General features: G+C 39.0%; 1 protein-coding gene across 1 annotated transcript in view; it reads right to left on the bottom strand.

Moving 5' to 3' along the window:
• LOC136863040 (uncharacterized) overlaps positions 1-16,321 on the bottom strand; it is a 361,925-nt gene extending 345,604 nt beyond the window's left edge. The window contains exon 1 of the mRNA XM_067139358.2: positions 15,965-16,321. Coding sequence (XP_066995459.1) covers positions 15,965-16,321 — 357 coding nt within the window. The remainder of the gene's footprint in view (positions 1-15,964) is intronic.
• Positions 16,322-18,916: the final 2,595 nt, after the last annotated feature.

Genomic DNA, 18,916 nt, shown 5'->3' with positions numbered 1-18,916 from the left:
GTGTGAGTTGCAGGGATGTTGGAGACAGTACAAAACACCCAGCCCCCGGGCCACTGGAATTAAGCAATGAAGGTTTAAAATCCACGACCCGGTCGGGAATCGAACCCGGGACCCTCTGGACCAAAGGCCAGCACGCTAACCATTTAGCCATGGAGCCGGACTAGGCCTATATGTTTTATAGATTTTGTAATGATATCTTTTTCCTTCTTATATTTCCTTTAGGAGATTCAAATGTTAACAGGAAGCAGTCGCTATTCTTAATATATTCGAAGGTAATTAGCAGTGCAGTCGCAAAGAAAATCGATTCAGTTCTACTATACATTGATTACGTCAGCGCGGTGCTTAAAGAGCTTTAATCCGATTTCTTACCGCGCAGCAGTCTTGTCCTGCAAAGAGCACGTAGTAATGTGTTTTATGAAATGAATGTCGATTACTCGTCACATACTGAATAAACGCCCTTGATCTGAAAGGATTACTTCTTATACTGAATGTAAATAAACCACGTGTCCTCTAATGTTGAGTGGAGCTGTGCTGGACCGAGTTAAAGGAATTTAAATATTCTCGCCTTGTGATTCTCGACACTTACTTCCGGAGAAAGTTGGAATGTTACCGTAGACTCAATTCTCCAAGCTACCACCTTTAATATTTGCTTGCACAATAAATTATTTATGGGCCACATAAGAAATATGGCCTAAACAGAAGATGATAACTTTTTCTTGATTTCATTTTACTGACATTACCTTACGAATATGTCCTTCCCTACATACCCTAATAGAGATAATTATTTATGATGATGACGATGCTGCTGCTTGTTGTTTAAAGGGGCCTAACATCTAATTATAATATTATAATATAATAATTATTTACAATTATAATAATAATAATAATTATTATTATTATAATTATTATAATTATTATAATTATTTACAATGTTATGGATGATATTTAAATAAGACAATCCTTGTATTTGGAGATAAACAATATTTTAAATAGAACCAAAATCATCAACAATGTTACTGAGTAAATAATAATAATAATAATAATAATAATAATAATAATAATAATAATAATAATAATAATAATAATAATAGTATAGGCCTAAATATGTTAATTTCGTGTGGTTATTTCCAGCCGAGTGCATCCCTTGTAAGGCAGACCCTCCGATGAGGGTGGACGGCATCTGTTATGTGTAGGTAACTGCGTGTTATTGTGGTGGAGGATTGTGTTATGTGTGGTGTGTGAGTTGCAGGGATGTTAGGGACAGCACAAACACCCAGCCCCGAGCCAAGCGAATTAACCAATGAAGGTTAAAATCCCCGACCTGGTCGGGAATCGAACCCGGGACCCTCTGGACCAAAGGCCAGCACGCTAACCATGATTAGCGTGATTAGCTGAATGACTTAGCTGCTGGCAAGAGTTTCAATCCCTGTCGTTTCCAGGTTGGAATTTTCACGAGATAAATCACGTGCCTTCGAGAAGGGCTTTCGGCCTTAAACGGCCAGTCAAAACTAAAATGAGGCAAGATGGCACCAGTAACCCCAGAACACTTATTATAAGCTGAATAACGTTTGTGTTAATAATAATAATAATAATAATAATAATAATAATAATAATAATAATAATAATAATAATAATAACGTATGGCTTTCGGAGAGGCCTGGTGCAGGTCTTTCGAGTTGACGCTCTGTAGGCGATCTAAACTTCTGTGATGATGAGGCCCTACCTAAGAAGAATTCTAATACTAAAATCGGCACAAACACACAGCCCCCAGCCAGAGGAAGCAAACAATGAAGGTTAAAATCCCCGACCCGGCCTGGAATTGAACCCGGGACCGTTTGAAACAAAGGTCAGCAAGCTAACAACTTAGCCATGGAGCCAGACAAACTAAGTTCGAGTCCTTATTCCCAGGTGTTGCAGTTCCTTTTAGGCACATCCGCAATGAAGATCAGATGCGTGTACCATTTGAGCCACATACCAGCACTCCTGCCACTCTCTGGCAGTACCGGGAATCGAAACTGAACATTCGATAATGACACGTAGTAAGGTTGACCGTTACGCTACTGAGGCAGGCAACTCAATGTAAAAAAAAATAAATTAAAAAAAAAAATTGTCGTGTTCCGCATCACCATTCAGTTACTCTTTCTCGATCAGTGGCATTACTGAGAAGTACAGCCTGCAGAAAGAGGTGTTAGGTTTGAACAAAGATCATAAGTTAATTATTAGTCTAAGTTCCCACGAAACGCGTGATAATAACAAACTTGACAAACTCCGGGATGTCGGATGTCCATCCCGCATGAGAAATATAAAACCCGTGTTAAAATGTTTATAAAAACCAACATATATCTAAGATAGCATCAAATGAAAATCCACAGCCTGTTTCCAGTCATTCGACCGGGTCAGGAATGGAATGAATGAAGCCCCCATCTAGCGCCAAGGATAGGAATTGTGCCGGCTGCCGAAGACTGCACTCCTCTGGGGCAATGATTATTGAATGACAGATGAATTGAAATGATATTGGAGAGTGTTGCTGGAATGAAACACGACAGGGAAAACCGGAGTACCCGGAGAAAAACCTGTCCAGCCTCGGCTTTGTCCAGCAGAAATCTCACATGGAGTGACCGGGATTTGAACCACGGGACCCAGCGGTGAGCGGCCGCCTGAGCCACTGAGGCTCGGCTTGTTCTTCTGCAATGTTTGGACCTCACTATGCAGCGGTACAAGATCGTTCTTATTTTTAAATGCTACATTACCTAATTATAAAACCAAACCCCATAGTGCAACAGCCCCGAAAGGCCTCGGCCTACCAAGCGACCGCTAATTAGCCCGAAGACCTGTAGATTACGAGGTGTCGTGTGGTCGGCACGACGAATCCTCTCGGCCGTTATTCTTGGCTTTCTAGACCGGGGCCGCTATCTCACCGTCAGATAGCTCTTCCATTGTAATCACGCTGAGTGGACCTCGAACAAACCCTCAGATCCAGGTAAAAATCCCTGACTTGCCTGGGAATCGAACCCGGGGCTTCCGGTTAAGATGCAGGCACGCTACCCCTACACAGCGGGGATGGCATGACATAATGATAACATCTACAAAACTTCAGTTTTATTTTGAGTACTGAAGTTAAGAAAAGATCAAGACCTATCTACTTCATCAATATTGCTTAACACTTCCTGAATGGAGTTCTTTAAGAAGCGAAACATGTCTGATATCCTAAATGTCAGTCCCATACAAAGCTTTGCGCCTTTCAAGATGACTCCTGCCCAATCAGATGGCCTGGGGATATCGAAGTTCAGGTGGTCAGCGTAACGAATTTCTCAGTCGTATTTCTAGGATTTCTTGACCTGATGCATAGTCTCCTATATCAGGGAGTTCTTCATTGATTTAAATGAGCCACGAATTAAACCCGTGGCTTCCAGGTAAGAGGCAGATTTGCCAGTTCTACACAACGGGGCTGGCTGCATAAGACACAACATTTAAACGTAAAAGCAACAGACTCGTGACTTCTGATCACAGGTTTAGCGATGATATAACTATTGAACTGTTTAAATAATAATAACAAAGCAAGGCGTACAGGCCATGAAAGCCCTCGGAGGAATGTAAGGTAAAATCTTCCATTATCCGTAATCTCTACACTAACAAGTGGTATAATGTGGTTAGCTCCATGCACGGTACTTTCATAGACAGGGTGAACTCCAGGCCCATACGCCTCTGTACAGGTGGAAATCTCTTTTCTAAATTCCTTCCAGGTAAACCGAGCCCGCCTTTACTCCTTCGACTAGGCAGCCTATATTATTATTATTATTATTATTATTATTATTATTATTGCCGGCCCCGAGGTGTAGGGGTAGCGTGTCTGTCGCCTGTCCCTTACCCGGAGGCCCCGGGTTCGATTCCCGGCCAGGTCAGGGTTTTTTACCTGCATCTGAGGGCTGGTTCGAAGTCCACTCAGCCTACGTGATTACAATTGAGGAGCTATCTGACGGTGAGATGGCGGACCCGGTATAGAAAGCCAAGAATAACGGCCGAGAGGATCCGTCGTGCTGACCGCACGACACCTCGCAATCTGCAGGCCTTCGGGATGAGCAGCGGTCGCTCAGTAGGCCATGGCCCTTCAGGGCTGTTGCGCCATGGGGTTTGGTTTTTATTATTATTATTATTATTATTATTATTATTATTATTCATAATAAAATTCGTATTAATTATTCATCTAATAGTCTAATAATAATAATAATAATAATAATAATAATAATAATAATAATAATAATAATAATAATAATAGCCGGGCTGAGTAGCTCAGACAGTTGAGGCACTAGCCTTCTGACCCCAGCTTGGCAGGTTCGATCCTGGCTCAGTCCGGTGGTATTTGAAGGTGCTCAAATACGTCAGCCTCGTGTCAATAGATTTACTGGCACGTGAATGAGCTCCTGTGGGACTAAATTCCGGCACCGCGGCGTTTCCTAAAACCGTAAAAGTAGTTAGTTGGACGTAAAGCCAATAACATTATTGTTAATAACAATAATTGAAAAATAGATAGCAGCCGGATCTGGTCTCACGAAGTATGTTACATGTCCGAGCTCCCTGGCTTGCTAATTTAAGGTATACACTCAAAAGTAGTGTGAAATTACAGTATGCATTAAAATTCTGGTTAAAACCCATCGTATTAAGGCCTACTCAGTTTGAAAGAAAAGCTACCAAATGAAACACCCGGATAGGTACACCACCTGGCTATTTTTTTAAAATCCAAGCAGTTCCTCAACCTTAATAGTCAGGAAGACTATACATTGAATGGCTTGAACTGACAAATTCTTACCTACTATATTCCTTAACCAGGTGACCGAAGTTGCAGAGTATTAAATTATTTGTGGTCTTTCACTCCGTAAGCTGGTGTTCAACGAGGCAATAGCGACTAAAACTTTTGTCAACATTGAAATTAGTACAAAGTATCCTAGTTTTAACGTAACTACGGCAAATAAAATATCTTCAACGAAACTTTTCGACACATTTCTTAGGACAGCTATAACAAAATGCGTACGAATTATATTCGTCTATTCTTAGCGTTCTTTAAAAGACAGACATGATATTAAAATAGCAATATGATTTCTGTGATCAGTGATGAGGTAATCATTTCTGATCCAGGTTTGTGAAAAAAAGAAAACTTTTCTTGCAACTATTTTAAACACAGACCTGCGTTAATGGCAATTCCATTACTCCAAACACCCCGGTAATATAGGCTATAAGACCGAACTCAAACACGTAAGTGCTCGGTCTGATGGCCAAAATAAGTTCCTATCCCTAAAATGAAATATCACCACCACCACCACCACCACCACCACCACCACCACCACCACCACCACCACCACCACCACTATTATTATGAATAATAATAATAATAATAATAATAATAATAATAATAATAATAATAATAATAATAATAATAATAATAATAATAATAATAATAATTTTTGAAAATTAAGAATGTCAAAAATAAAGAAGCATTTTCAGGAGCCAAGATCTATCTGGAAAACTCACTGGGAGCAGTCTTTTCCCAGAGATTTATTGTAATGAAAATATAACATTGATTAAACATACAAATAATATTGCAAATTAAATATCACCGTTTTAGATTAAAACAGTATTTTAATTGGTCGTATTTTACTATGATTTAAGAAATGTAGATTCTGGAAGAAATTGTTATGAAATAAGTAAGAAAATCAGAAGTTGTCAGGTAAGTAACAAATTTTATATAATTTCCTGCTTCTATTTTTTACACAGTAAATGTTTGTTCATATAGGTTATATACGCAACAGAATTGTAATTTTGTAAATCGTACATCGATCCTTCTATATATCAAACAATTCAGTAAACATGTGTTGAAGCTGCGCACCTATCTGTTATATTCGCGACTAGGATCTATGCTCAGCCTTATGAGTCAGTGAACCATAAGGTCGACTTCAGTACATTTATTTCTAAGTTTAACCAGGGCTGAGCAACAGTATACCAGGTACCGCTGTAAGAGAAATGTTATGTTTATTTGTGAACTATTTAAACGTTTTCTGTTCTAGTTGCTTTTCGTCGCACCGACACAGACTTATGGCGACGATGGGATAGGGAAGGGCAAGAGTGGGAAGGAAGCGGCCGTTGCCTTAATTAAGGTACAGCCCCAGCATTTGCTTGGTGTGAAAATGGGAAACCACAGAAAACCATTTTCAGGGCTGCCGACAGTGGGGTTCGAACCTACTACCTCTCGAATACTGGATACCGGCCGCACTTAAGCGACTGCAGCTATCGAGCTCGGTCGTTTCATGTTCAATAAGGCGATGTGTTAGCGTAATCTTATAAAACATCAGTCACAAAGATTTCGGAATCACTTTAACGTAAGAGTATCGTTTGGAAATTAGACGTCGTTTCGATTTTTAAAATTGAAAATATATTATAAGAAATGGGCTTTTTATCAGCCACTATAAAATATCAATTACTTTCTCACACAGACAGTGGCACTGCTGAGGATCCTCATTGTTTACTGTACAACTTTTGTATAGACTATTTAAATGTTAGTTTCCCCTCTGCAACTTTAGGTTTACGGTCTTCGTCAAAGCACTGACCGGTCAAGAAATCTTGGCGCCAAGTCAGAGCACTGTGTGAGGAGGTCCGTTTCATCCATCCAAATAGAATGATGAGATTCTGAGTCTGTGATGCATAGTGGTGCCGAACGTTGTCGTGAAAATAAAGAAATTGATGAATTCCCTGTATTGCTAAATGCTAGTTGCTTTACGTCGCACCGACACAGATAGGTCTTATGGCGACGATGGGATAGAAAAGGCCTAGGAGTGGGAAGGAAGCGGCCGTGGCCTTAATTAAGGCACAGCCCCAGCATTTGCCTGGTGTGGAAATGGGAAACCACGGAAAATCATCTTCAGGGCTGCCGACAGTGGGGTTCGAACCCTTGCATTTGACGTAACAGCTATACCTACAGGCAACGGAGAGATCACATATTGAACAGAAGTAACATAGTACAACAATAGTCTTACTTCATGTCCTAAGACGACGACTGAAATTTGGAATGGATGAAATCTAACAAGCCAAGCTGGCAAGTTCGATTCCTGCTCAAATTCGCCAGCGTTTTATCGGTCGATTTACTGACACGTGAAAGAACCCCTGCGGGACAAAGTTCTGGCACCTCGGAGTTTTCGAAAACCATAACGTAGTTAGTGGAACGTGAAACCAATAACATTATTATTATTATTATTATTATTATTATTATTATTATTATTATTATTATTATTATTAAAATATAGCAAGCTAACAACCTAATTATATAAATGTATCACCTTGTAAGTTGGCCATGCGGTTTGGGTCACGTAGTTGTGAGCTTGCATTCGGGAGATGGTGGGTTCGAACCCCACTGTCAGCAGCTCTGAAGATGGTTTTCCGAGGTTTCCTATTTCGCACCAGGCAAATACTCGTGTTGGGTCTTAATTAAGGCCAGAGTCGCTTCTTTCCCAAACCTAGCCCTCTCCTATCCCATCGTAGCCATAAGGCCAGTCTGTGTCTGTGCATTGTAAAACAAAGAGAAAAAATTTAAAAAAGTATATCCTCTTCTCAACGTTCATTTTAAATTTCTTTGACCCGTCTTTTGTATATTAGTTAATCCTCATGTAGGCCTTCCTTGTAAACGAGAATGTGTAGGCTCATAGTGTCCACTTGGAAGCAACTATTCTAATATATCGGAATATTTGACTAATAAGTTATCTTAAAATACATTTTTTATGACTGTAATCTAAGCCAATTTAAAACATCCAAATAAGTTGATCAGTTTGAAGAATGTTTTTACAGCCTTTCTTTAAAGTATATTTCAATATGTGGAGTAGTAACTAAATGCTATTGTAATCATGTCTCTTGTAGCGTACTTGGATACACCGAATTTATGTCAGAAAGTTGGTATGTTTGGCAATGAATACATTGGCTATTTTTCTTTTAGAATTTGTTTTACGTCGCATCGACATAGATACGTCTTATGGCGACGATGGGATAGGAAAGGCCTAGGAGTGCGAAGGAAGTGACCGTGGCCTTAATTAAGGTACAGCCCCATTATTTGCATGGTGTGAAATTGGGAAACAAAGGAAAAACATCTTCAGGGCTACCAACAGTGGGGTTCGAACCCATTATCTCCCTGATGCAAGCTCACAGCTGCGCTCCCCTATCTGCACAACCTGTTCTAACTATTCTCTAGTATTAATTTTATCATGGCGTCGTAAGCGTGAGTCTTAGACTGTCATACAATTGATTAGTTTATTGATTCATTGATTTCTGAGAGAGATTAGTTTTCTGAAGTGCTTCCTAACTACAGAACACGCATCCCTAGGTGAAGTGAAAACTTGGGAAGAGAAGTACAGAATTCTAACTATGATTGTAATTATAACTTGTGTCCACAACCTATTAGTGTTGAACCATTAAACTGTCTGATGTTGAAAGACTAAAGATAAATATGCCATTATATCTTATACAGTATTTGATGGAATCTTAACATACTCTATTTTGCAGCGAAGATAAGGCTCGTTCCAAAGGTAACAAGAATAAGCTATTTCTGGCATCCACGACTAGTGTCAATGAACTTCTCTTCCCTGACGATATAATACGAAATAAGTGTTGATTGTCTATCACACAGAGCACACCTGATCACCTTGGTAGGTATTGTCGAACTGTCAGTAATAATCTTCTTCAAAATTTGCTTTAAATGTTCTGATTTTATATTGTAAGATATCTTTGCTGTTTTCTGTGTTATGCTGAAAATTTCTCGACCTTCACGAGAGCTATCACAAGAAACATTAAGAATTATTTCATGACGAAATCGAATTTTTAAACTCTGTCCTCAGACAAAAGAAGAAACTCTTTTTGTGCTCAAATTCAGTGTAAAACTGATCGTTTCCAATACGAAATAATCCCTCAGCAACCCGTAATTGTGCCTGGAAAATAAAAGACTGTCCTTTTTATGAGGTGATTGCCGATTCCTTTGAAGGCCAGTGAGCACCTTTTGTACGCGGGATCTCAGTAGGCCTACTTGTCAATGTGAACTATAATTATTTAAGTATAATAAGTGAAATAAAGACTTATCCGCACACTTTGCTGTAGTTAGGATGGTAAATATTGGTGTATAAGTTAAACTAGGTTGCCGTTCAATGTCGCTGTAACCTTGAACTGAATTGTTAAGCTTTTGCTTCCCAGCTCTATTATGGTGCATGTCTTAACAACTCTTCTATAAATTTGGATCGCGAATAAGAAGTTTAGCTCCCTAATACAAATAAACGATTCTCAAGCCCTGTTAGGAGAATGTCACTTTCAAATCCACTACCTTCACTCTATGCCACAAAGCTGTTGTTATCTGCTATGAAATAGACGATTTTCTCTCACTAACTAATTTTAAGCTGTTATTCTCCGACAATAAATATTGTTTGTCGCGATTTACAACTTTCGAATTGCTGTTGAACGAATTGTTATTCTGAACGTACAGAAGGTTTTCTGTTTTACATCGTGTTTTCAAGGCCCCATGTAGCGTGCCTGCCCCTTATCCGGAGGCCCCGGGTTCGATTCCTGGCCAGGTCACGGATTTTACCTGGATCTGAGGACTGGTTCGAGGTCCACTCAGCCTACGTGATTAGAATCGAGGAGCTAACTGATGGTGAGATAGCGGGCCCGGTCTAGAAAGCCAAGAATAACGGCCGAGAGGATTCGTCGTCCTGACCACACGGCACCTCGTAATCTGCAGCCCTTCGGGCTGAGCAACGGTCGCTTGGTAGGCCATGGCCCTTCAGGGGCTGCAGTGCCATGGGGTTATGGTGGGGGTGGGGGGTTAGATCCAAGGTTGCATCGGTAGTGAAGGATGTCCGTGAAAAATGTAAGTGGGCACAATATGTTAGATGACGGTCAACGATCGGAAATTATTTTTTAGTTACGAACAGTTGTTGAACGCAGTGAGTCCAAGAATTTATTTCTCTAGAATTCACCCGTGCAGCCGCAAATGTACGGTAACTAATTGAAATGAATGAAGTCCGCAGGAAAATTTCGACAACATTATTTTAATATCGAGTTTCATTAGAAATTATTGTTCAATGTCGGTAGCAAAACCTGTGGTATGAACACATGTGAACTGATGTTGTTACTGACCAGTCTGGAAGAAACTTGTGGCTGTGATGTATTCATTTGTTTTAGGTAACGTTAGTTCCAATTTCCACTAATGCATGTTCTATCCATTTAACTAGTTGTATATTTTCGAGCTTAAATTTATCTTCGTTATATGTTTTGTACTCTTGCCTTAATGCTAATAGAAGACAAATTGTATCAGCCGTTTGTAGTCAAACGAAATGAAAATTCACCTAAACGAGCGTTATATCTACGGATGATGAATAGTATAAAAATTAATTAAACATCCTAATTATGACAGAATTTTTGCGATGATTTCACTCTTCTCCAAGAATTATCAACGTTGTCCCTTTCCTTAAACTGGGTATTCTAAGAGACAGACAGTCTGCGAGTACTGGTACTAAGAAGTTCGAAGTTCATGGTTTTAGCTCTGTTCTTTGTAGTCTGCGGATGCTAATCTCAATAATACAATACTGATATATTCACCGAAGAACCATACGATTGCTTTAAATTTCAGAGACCAATTATTGTTGATTTTACGTCTTTGCCTTTCCTGCTGTCATCAGATTCATGTTTTATTCGAAATGTGTTAAATCTCGTCACCAGCATGGGTAGTATTATTATATAAACATAGGTATTTGCAATATTTTCTAATACTGAGGACTGAATTATTCCTAAGAAATTAATTAACTTGTGCAGAAATGTGGGGAAATAATCCAAAATTAAAGAATATGGGAGTATAATTTATCTTATAAGAACATTTCGCTGCTTGTTACTAACAGCAAGGAAGACAAGAGGTGACGAAGCCACTTACAGTAGTTGTGTATTAGGCCTACAATAATTCGACAGTTTTGAAAGTCACTATTCACAGAAATACACAAGTAGAAACAACATAGGGTAAACTATATGCAGTAAGTTAATACAGTGTATTAAACCACACCATTTGGGCGAGGCTGAAATTAGAAACAGACAGAAAATTGCTATGTTAGGCGTAGGTCACGACTATTTATCATAGTTTGTATTGCTCTCAAAATACTGACTTATTATCAGCTTAGGCTTAGGACTTCAAATATTATTCTGCGACTGCCAGGGTTCATTAAATCTGACATAATCCTCTCAAGTTTTCACAATAGCCTACTACATTATCGACTATCTAGTGGAGTTCATAGTAACATAATATGATGCATAATATTTTTAAAAGGTAACTTTCTTAAACTTATAATTATTAGGATACGTAAAATTTTGTTGCATTAAGGCCTTTACGTGGTAAGTTGAATTTCAGTCCCGATGCAGTAAGTCAGTTAGGCCTAGGTAAAATATACACGGGGCATTGTTTTATGCTGCAGGCTGTAGTTTGACTAAAAGAGTGTGGCTCTAAGCTTGATTTGACTAAAACAGTGAATGTTTAGAGAGCTTTTACTTCAGTGATCATTGGTGAGTTTCCAACTTCGTTATGCTCGTTTGTTCAGCACTAATCCAAATTTATGATACACAACGAACAGTAGGCCTATACGTTTAAAAAATCAAGAGAGTCTTACTTTCCTTTTAATTAATAGGCCTATTTCATTGAAAAAATGAAATGGCGTATGGCTTTTTGTACCGGGAGTGTCCGAGGACATGTTCGGCTCGCCAGGTGCAGGTCTTTCGATTTGACTCCCGTAGGCGACCTGCGGGTCGTGATGAGGATGAAATGATAGATAGATAGATAGATTGACACACACACACACACACACACACACACACACACACACACACACACACACACACACACACATACACACACACACACACACACACACACATACATACATACATACATACATACATACATACATACATACATACATACATACATACATACATACATACATATACTTCAATTTCTTGATCTTACACATCACTTCTCACACGATCACACTAGGGAGATGATTCGGTGTGTCCCAAATTCTGAACATTTCACGCAATTTATTGAAGTAACAACTAAGTTTTCTCTGCCCAAATAAAACAAAAACACAAGTTTAGACTGTGATTTTGAAAATACTTGATGATTTAAAATAATCTACACTTACTTGTCCTCTTGTGAAAGTACGAATGTTCTAGGAGTATTAGCCGTATGTCTATCTCCGGTTATGTACGACTTTCTTATCAAGAACAGAAATATAATCCTAATTTTATTATGGAACTTGATAACACTAATATAAGTGATTTAGTAGATCAGAGCGGTGATAGCTTTGACATATCCACGAAACTACCTTGGGACGATCTTACTAATGTGTTCTTAGAATTTTTATCCGGATAATCAAACAAATAATCAAACGAGTTAACAAATTTGCATCCATGTCGACCGAAAAATTCTGGAATGAATGTCTGTTCCAGAGCAGAGAATTATTATATTATCTTATACAATGTTTCAGCGCATATGTCATGATGGTATTACGATAAGAAGTATTATTCCCGTAAGTGAAAACGATTCACATACACTACTTTTAACACTGTATGTAATCATGTTCTTAGCAAAATAGTAATATCTTTACTTAAAGCAATTTCTATGGAAGTATAAATCAGTTACACGATTTGTTAAATGTTGTAATTGAAAATATAAATGTAGGAAAGATCACAATATGAAGATAAAGTTGGACATCAAGAGGACAAACTGGGGCAAATATTCATTTATAGGAAGGGGAGTTAGGGATTGGAATAACTTACCAAGGGAGATGTTCAATAAATTTCCACTTTCTTTGAAATCATTTCGGAAAAGGCTAGGAAAGCAACAGATAGGGAATCTGCCACCTGGGCGACTGCCCTAAATGCAGATCAGTATTGATTGGAAAAAAAAAGCTTGTAGGCCTACAGTAGAATATCATTGCTCTGAAATCTGTAATATTGTAACTTATAATATTTGCAATTTCCTACGACTTTCACAGTTCAGTAGAATGAAGAACGCATGGGAACAGAATTATTTATCAATGTCATTACAAATTATGACCTGTATCTAATCATTTTTCAAATATCACTTCAATATTAATAAATATTTGAGATAACGATTCATAGTGTTCTTTAGTTAGACAGCGTCTTGCATTATCTGCTAATACAGATCATGCATTGTTTCGTCGAACTTTATTGTAGAAAGGCCAATTATGTGGCAAAATTTAAATAAGCAAATCACATCCTTCAGTAATTTTCATAGAACAATACTTGATACTGTGCTACGTTAGGATATTTACAAATTCAGAATGCTCAAATAGTGAAAAATTTCAATAAATATACGTCATTCACCGAAACTTGCGTGATTTTCCTAACTTTCCCTATATTTGCCTGTGATATGTTATGTTACGTACTAGCCTTCATTCCGTATTTAGTTCCAAAAGTATGTCTACTTAGAACACAATACTTTCAGGGTATCAGACTAAAATTATTCAAATAAATAGGGCCTATGATATATAAATATCTGTAACAAACATGAAATATTGGCTAGCGTCAAGAATTATTCTGTTTCCTTCGTCACAGAGTGCATAATGAACTTAATGTTCAGCATACAAACACGATTTCGGTGTAATGCACGTGTAATTTTTAGACTAAAGGGAGACATTTGAACAATGAGAGTAAACCTACTATTGTCCTTTGTGTGTGGGAGAGAAATAGGCATAAGTATTTTCAACAAAGAATATATCTGGTCCATTGTATAAGAAACATAATATCTTTCTTTCAAAAGTTTATATGCAAAAAAATTATTGAAACTGTAAATTTATTAACATAATGTTAGATATTTACCCGGCTCTGATGAATTAAGCGCACAAACAATTGTCGAACGTATCAATTGCTATATTTTTTATCCTACATTAGTCTGTATGATGCGTCGTAAAATACTTGACTCCCTCAAGTCGACGAGATATAACCAATGTGTAAATAAACCATAACTTTCAGTATCTTAATGGCTACTACTTCGATATTTAGATTTAATAGGATATGGATATCAAGCAAATTTTCCTACAGGCAATAAATACAGGTATCTAGAACGAAAGTTTAAGAACGTAAATGGGAAGCATTTAATAAGCCTGCAAATTTTTGCCAAATGTATTTCTATTATTCGATGTTAATTAAAGTAAAGTTCGAACAAAAATCGTATGTTCCTTGCAAATCAATTACATACGATACAAAGAAGAGAATGAAAATATCGCAAGGGAGATGCTACCCCAGCAATAAATAATTAGCATCATCCAATCAAATTCATATCTATGAATTACAGAAATAACACATTACTTCACATTCATGACAACGTGTGTTAAATTTGTCACGGCTCGGTATGCCGGCGATACATTCTTGCAATAATTTGCAAGCATATTATTTTAGCACTGACACTAGAGAACTATAATGCAGGTAGGAGAATAGTTAAGATAGAACTATATATAGATAGACAGATAGGTAAATAAACAGTCGTTTTTAGAAAAAGGATGTGAATGCGACACATATTTAATGACACGTAACAGCAATCTTATCAAGACCACAGAAAGATTGAAATAATAAGTATAAGGATATTGATGATATGTCTTGCAAGGATGAGAAATATTTCGTCAATTCATTTACGGTTGACTGTGATAAAATATTTGCTTATGAATCTCAAATTGATCGTCCACAAGTAAATACCGGGTCAATGAAGTAAAAATTCGGGACCAGCAACGAGCAAGAATACTTCGTGCTAAAACTCACTTAGTGATGAATAGGCCAAGTAGAGAAAACAAAGCTATTGGCTAACAGTGGTAGTGGTGGACTTAGGAGGGAGTGAATTTTCTAGTGATTAATGGTGTACTGTATAGAGAATACAAGACAAACAAGACTCTAGTAATTCATATTAATAATGATTTAATAAGTAACAGATATAAATAGGGAATGGTTCCACTGCGGTAAGTTTGAAGTGAACTGCTGTAGAAGAGGAATGCGGGTACGGGCAGCGAATTATTCAAGTACGATTTCATATATCTAGTAAGATTAATTACAAACACATGAGTATTAACTTTGTATATCATTATATAGGGTATCCAGCCACTGTATGTATGTAAAACAATTACACCACGTCGATTAAAATAGAACAACGGAACAGAATGAGCACGTTTCCTTTGAGTTGACGGAGACGAGGGACTCGCGTTGTCCACCCGGTGCCCTGTGTAACAAAACCAGCTTAGCATTTCCCCTCGGTAGTTGCAGAGCGGATACGATCACACTTCATGTAGGCTATTCATTGTGTAACATGCATGAAGCCGAGAAAAAACAGATGTTCCTATAGTGGCAAAACACAACGCTTCTTATTCAACACGTGGCGCATAAATTATTGATAGAAAGCGTGAAGAATGTTTGATTCAGTAGAATTAACATCTTAGGGTATAGTGTTTACACAAGCGCATTCAACGAATTCAGTCCTATTTCTTCTCATCTAAAATAATATTCAGAAATGTTACGGTATTCTTCCCAGTTATTTCATTAAAATGGTAAAAAGTTGATACCGAAAGGTTGAACTTACAGTTCCAAGTCCTGTTGTCAGCTTTACGACTTAGTAAGTGTCGTATTGTACGCCTACTAGTTATTTCACTTGCACCTTTCGTGTGTTCAAAGAAACGAAACAAGTTGCGACAAATTCGCTGTCCTACACTCTAAACAGAACGTTAGGTATACAACTCAGCACTAACGATCTAGAGATCTTAACACGATTTGTTTAATATAAACTAGAATAACAATAGGGTAAATGATACACACAGAGTGAACCAGTGTACATGTGAGTCTTTCTCTTACAGCAAGACTATTGTCAATGATGGCATGCAGATGAAGGCACTCTTACCTGTAATTCGTTGACTAGTTTCTCTGTCATCATCTTAGAATCAGGTGAGGCGGGTCCTCCACCTCCTCCTCCACCGCCGGGCACGTTCACAAGTTGATTGGAGGGGTCATTGTTGACCCCTGGTGTAGGCCCGTTGTTTCCTCCAGTGGCTCCAGCTCCAGGCCCTGCCCCTTGTGTAGGGCCAGGACCGGCTCCAGCTGCTGCTCCGTTTCCGGAGGCGGCGTTGCCCACTGCTGCCGAGGAGTGGCCCAGGTTCGGTGCCGGTGGTAGCGCGGGGGGACCCCGAGCTTGTTGCCAGAAGTCTGGGTTCATTCTGAACACTGCTCTGGCTGACTGCTGCTGGACCTCGGCCGACATGGGGTCGGGCACTGGTGTTGCTCGGAGATCCAAAGGGGTTGGGATCGAGTTCAAACTTATGTCCGTAATCTTGACAGGCGTTTCGTACAGACTTGAAAGCCACAAACTGTTGCTGGATTTTTAAAAAATAGGACTTGATATATTACTCTTGGTTGTGTCTTCTCTTTGTTATTGTGTTTGGTATGTGGGAGATAATATTATCAAGATAGGGATATGTGGAAAACTGGATTTTTTCCTTTGGAAATGTAAAGTAAATAATGGATTGTTAGTTGTATGGTAAGGGCAAGTGACAGAAGGTTGATTCAAAGAGAGGTAAGAAGTTGATCACGTGACTTAATTACTGGGTAATTCCTGTGTGTCTTGGGATCTCTTTCTTCTGCGAGACATTTACATAGATGATGAACTTTGTTCGTGAACAATTCTTTGTTTGCTGTGTAATGAATAGATAATTTATCACATTCGATGTAAAGAGTTGTTTAGTTATTCTAATCACATTCTTCACTAATAAGCCACAGTTATTTCAGTTCGAAGACGCATCACATGTAGAAATATCGCGCTTCGAAGTTTCACTTTCGCGAGTTTTAGGAAATGTAGTTGCACGTTTAAAATAATTACGTATTAGGATTTAATACAACTTCGATATCTTCTCTTGAAATAAACTCGAGGATAACAGAACAATGGTAGGACAACTGGTACAGGTTGGGAAAGAAAAGAACTCCTCCGTCTCTGTCCTTCCTTTTTTCCGGCCTCTGCTTAGCGACCAGCTGTTTTCAATTGGTGGTCGTCCCTCTAGCGGCGCTCCTATGAATCACAACAGCAGTCACCCCCGGTTTTTACTTTCTTGAAACACACTGGTTGATCATTTCGATTTCAGATGAAGCACCGCATGTCAGTAACAGCAAGGGACCTGAAAAATACGTGGAAAAGAGACACAACGATATTAATTCCGTGAAATAGAAACGAATAAATTAATATCCTGTTCTGTCAAACTTGTTAACTAAGCTACTAAAGAAACTGAATAGCAATAACAGAGAGACCTCTGAATATTAAACACTTAGCAATAAACATTTTGGGAAATTTTCTTCATTTAGGTTTTGAATTCATAAATATAACACACACAAACACATGTTTACACTCTCAACTCTCAAGTAGTTATTCGACATAGCAACACCGAATATCTCAAGAACCACTCTAATACGGAACAATTACACGATGTGTCAAATAATTTCAGAAGTTTCTCAACTATTACTTGATATAATTATTAACTAGAAGTTTTCTGAAAACTATCGAAATATTCAGAAATGAGATGAAACGTACTAAATATTTAGAAATCTTCGAAGTCGTAAATGAGCGCACTCTACGAAAATAATGAGAAATTATGTTCCAAGGTAGAGATTGTCGACACACAGGTGTGTGTGCGTTGGTCGATCTCGAGGAGCCAACTGATACGGCCTTCCAAGGAAACGTCTAACTTATAACAAACTCCGTCAAATTCCTTGCGAGGACAAGTCTTCCTCCCTCTGGCTAGCTGGCCCTACACCCGCACAACTAGACGCTACGCTCGACGACTACGACGCCGCCCCCCAGAAAACGACGCCCGACGTCTCCGCGAGCGACACACGAACTGATGAAGGAAGAGGAAACCTTCGCGCTCTCTTCGTTTCCAAAAGGAAGAGGAAAGGAAACGAGCTCGAACAGATAGACAGAGAGAGAGAGAGAGAAAAGCAAAATCTCATTCTCTCTTTCCATTCCCTCTTAGACGCTGTGCGCGGACAAACCCTCCCTATTCTAAAATCTTTTCTCCCCCTCCCTTCCCACCATCCCTCTTCACTGGTATATTTTCCTTACGACTTTGTGCGCCGGCGTCTAGCGCTGGTTGCTCACAAGACTTCGGCGTCGTTTTCTCCACGACGCTTCGCTTACTCTCCCTCCTCTACCCTCTTTCCTCCCCTCTGCCCCCTTTCTCCCTCCCTTTTCCTCAAGGGGAGAAAAAAACCCTTGTTGCCTTGCCTTCGCATATACTACGATTTTTTCACCCCTTTTCCCCACTCCGAGACAAGTTTCGGGAGGGGGGAAGTGAAAGCAAGGGGAAGCATCGTGCGATGGGCGAGAGGGAGGAGAGGGGTATGTAAGAGGGGAATAAGAGGGAAGGAGGGAGAGACGCTAAGCGACGTCCACGACGGTAGATGACCAACAGTAAAGAGAGTGAGAAAAAAAGAAGGCGCTAGTAAGGTAGACTGCCGTATGATTCCCCATTCACACCCTCATCACTTGACACTCATCATTATTGCTATCAACTAGCGTCTTATTCTTGACGCAGCGTCTCCTAACGTACTTTTACAAATAAATGCCTTGGAGCTCTTCTTCACTGCGCTCACTCAATAAGAAAAGTTAACAAATTGTTTATCCACGTTATTTACAGCTAAAGTGAGTGATATTTCTTTTGGTGGTGACAGCGGGTTTTGACACCAAATCCAAGAGTGAGAGGTAAAGAAATCAATAAAATATAAACTGTGCTCCTCATCCCGAAGTGGACAAAAATGGGAGCACGGTCGGACTTGACTAGTCCTTTGTCATAGCTATGGAGAACACGGA

This window comes from Anabrus simplex, chromosome 2 (genome assembly GCF_040414725.1).
Source record: "Anabrus simplex isolate iqAnaSimp1 chromosome 2, ASM4041472v1, whole genome shotgun sequence".
Taxonomy (NCBI): domain Eukaryota; kingdom Metazoa; phylum Arthropoda; class Insecta; order Orthoptera; family Tettigoniidae; genus Anabrus; species Anabrus simplex.
Note: the sequence above shows the minus strand (reverse complement) of the source record. Positions and strands in the feature narration are given on the sequence as shown.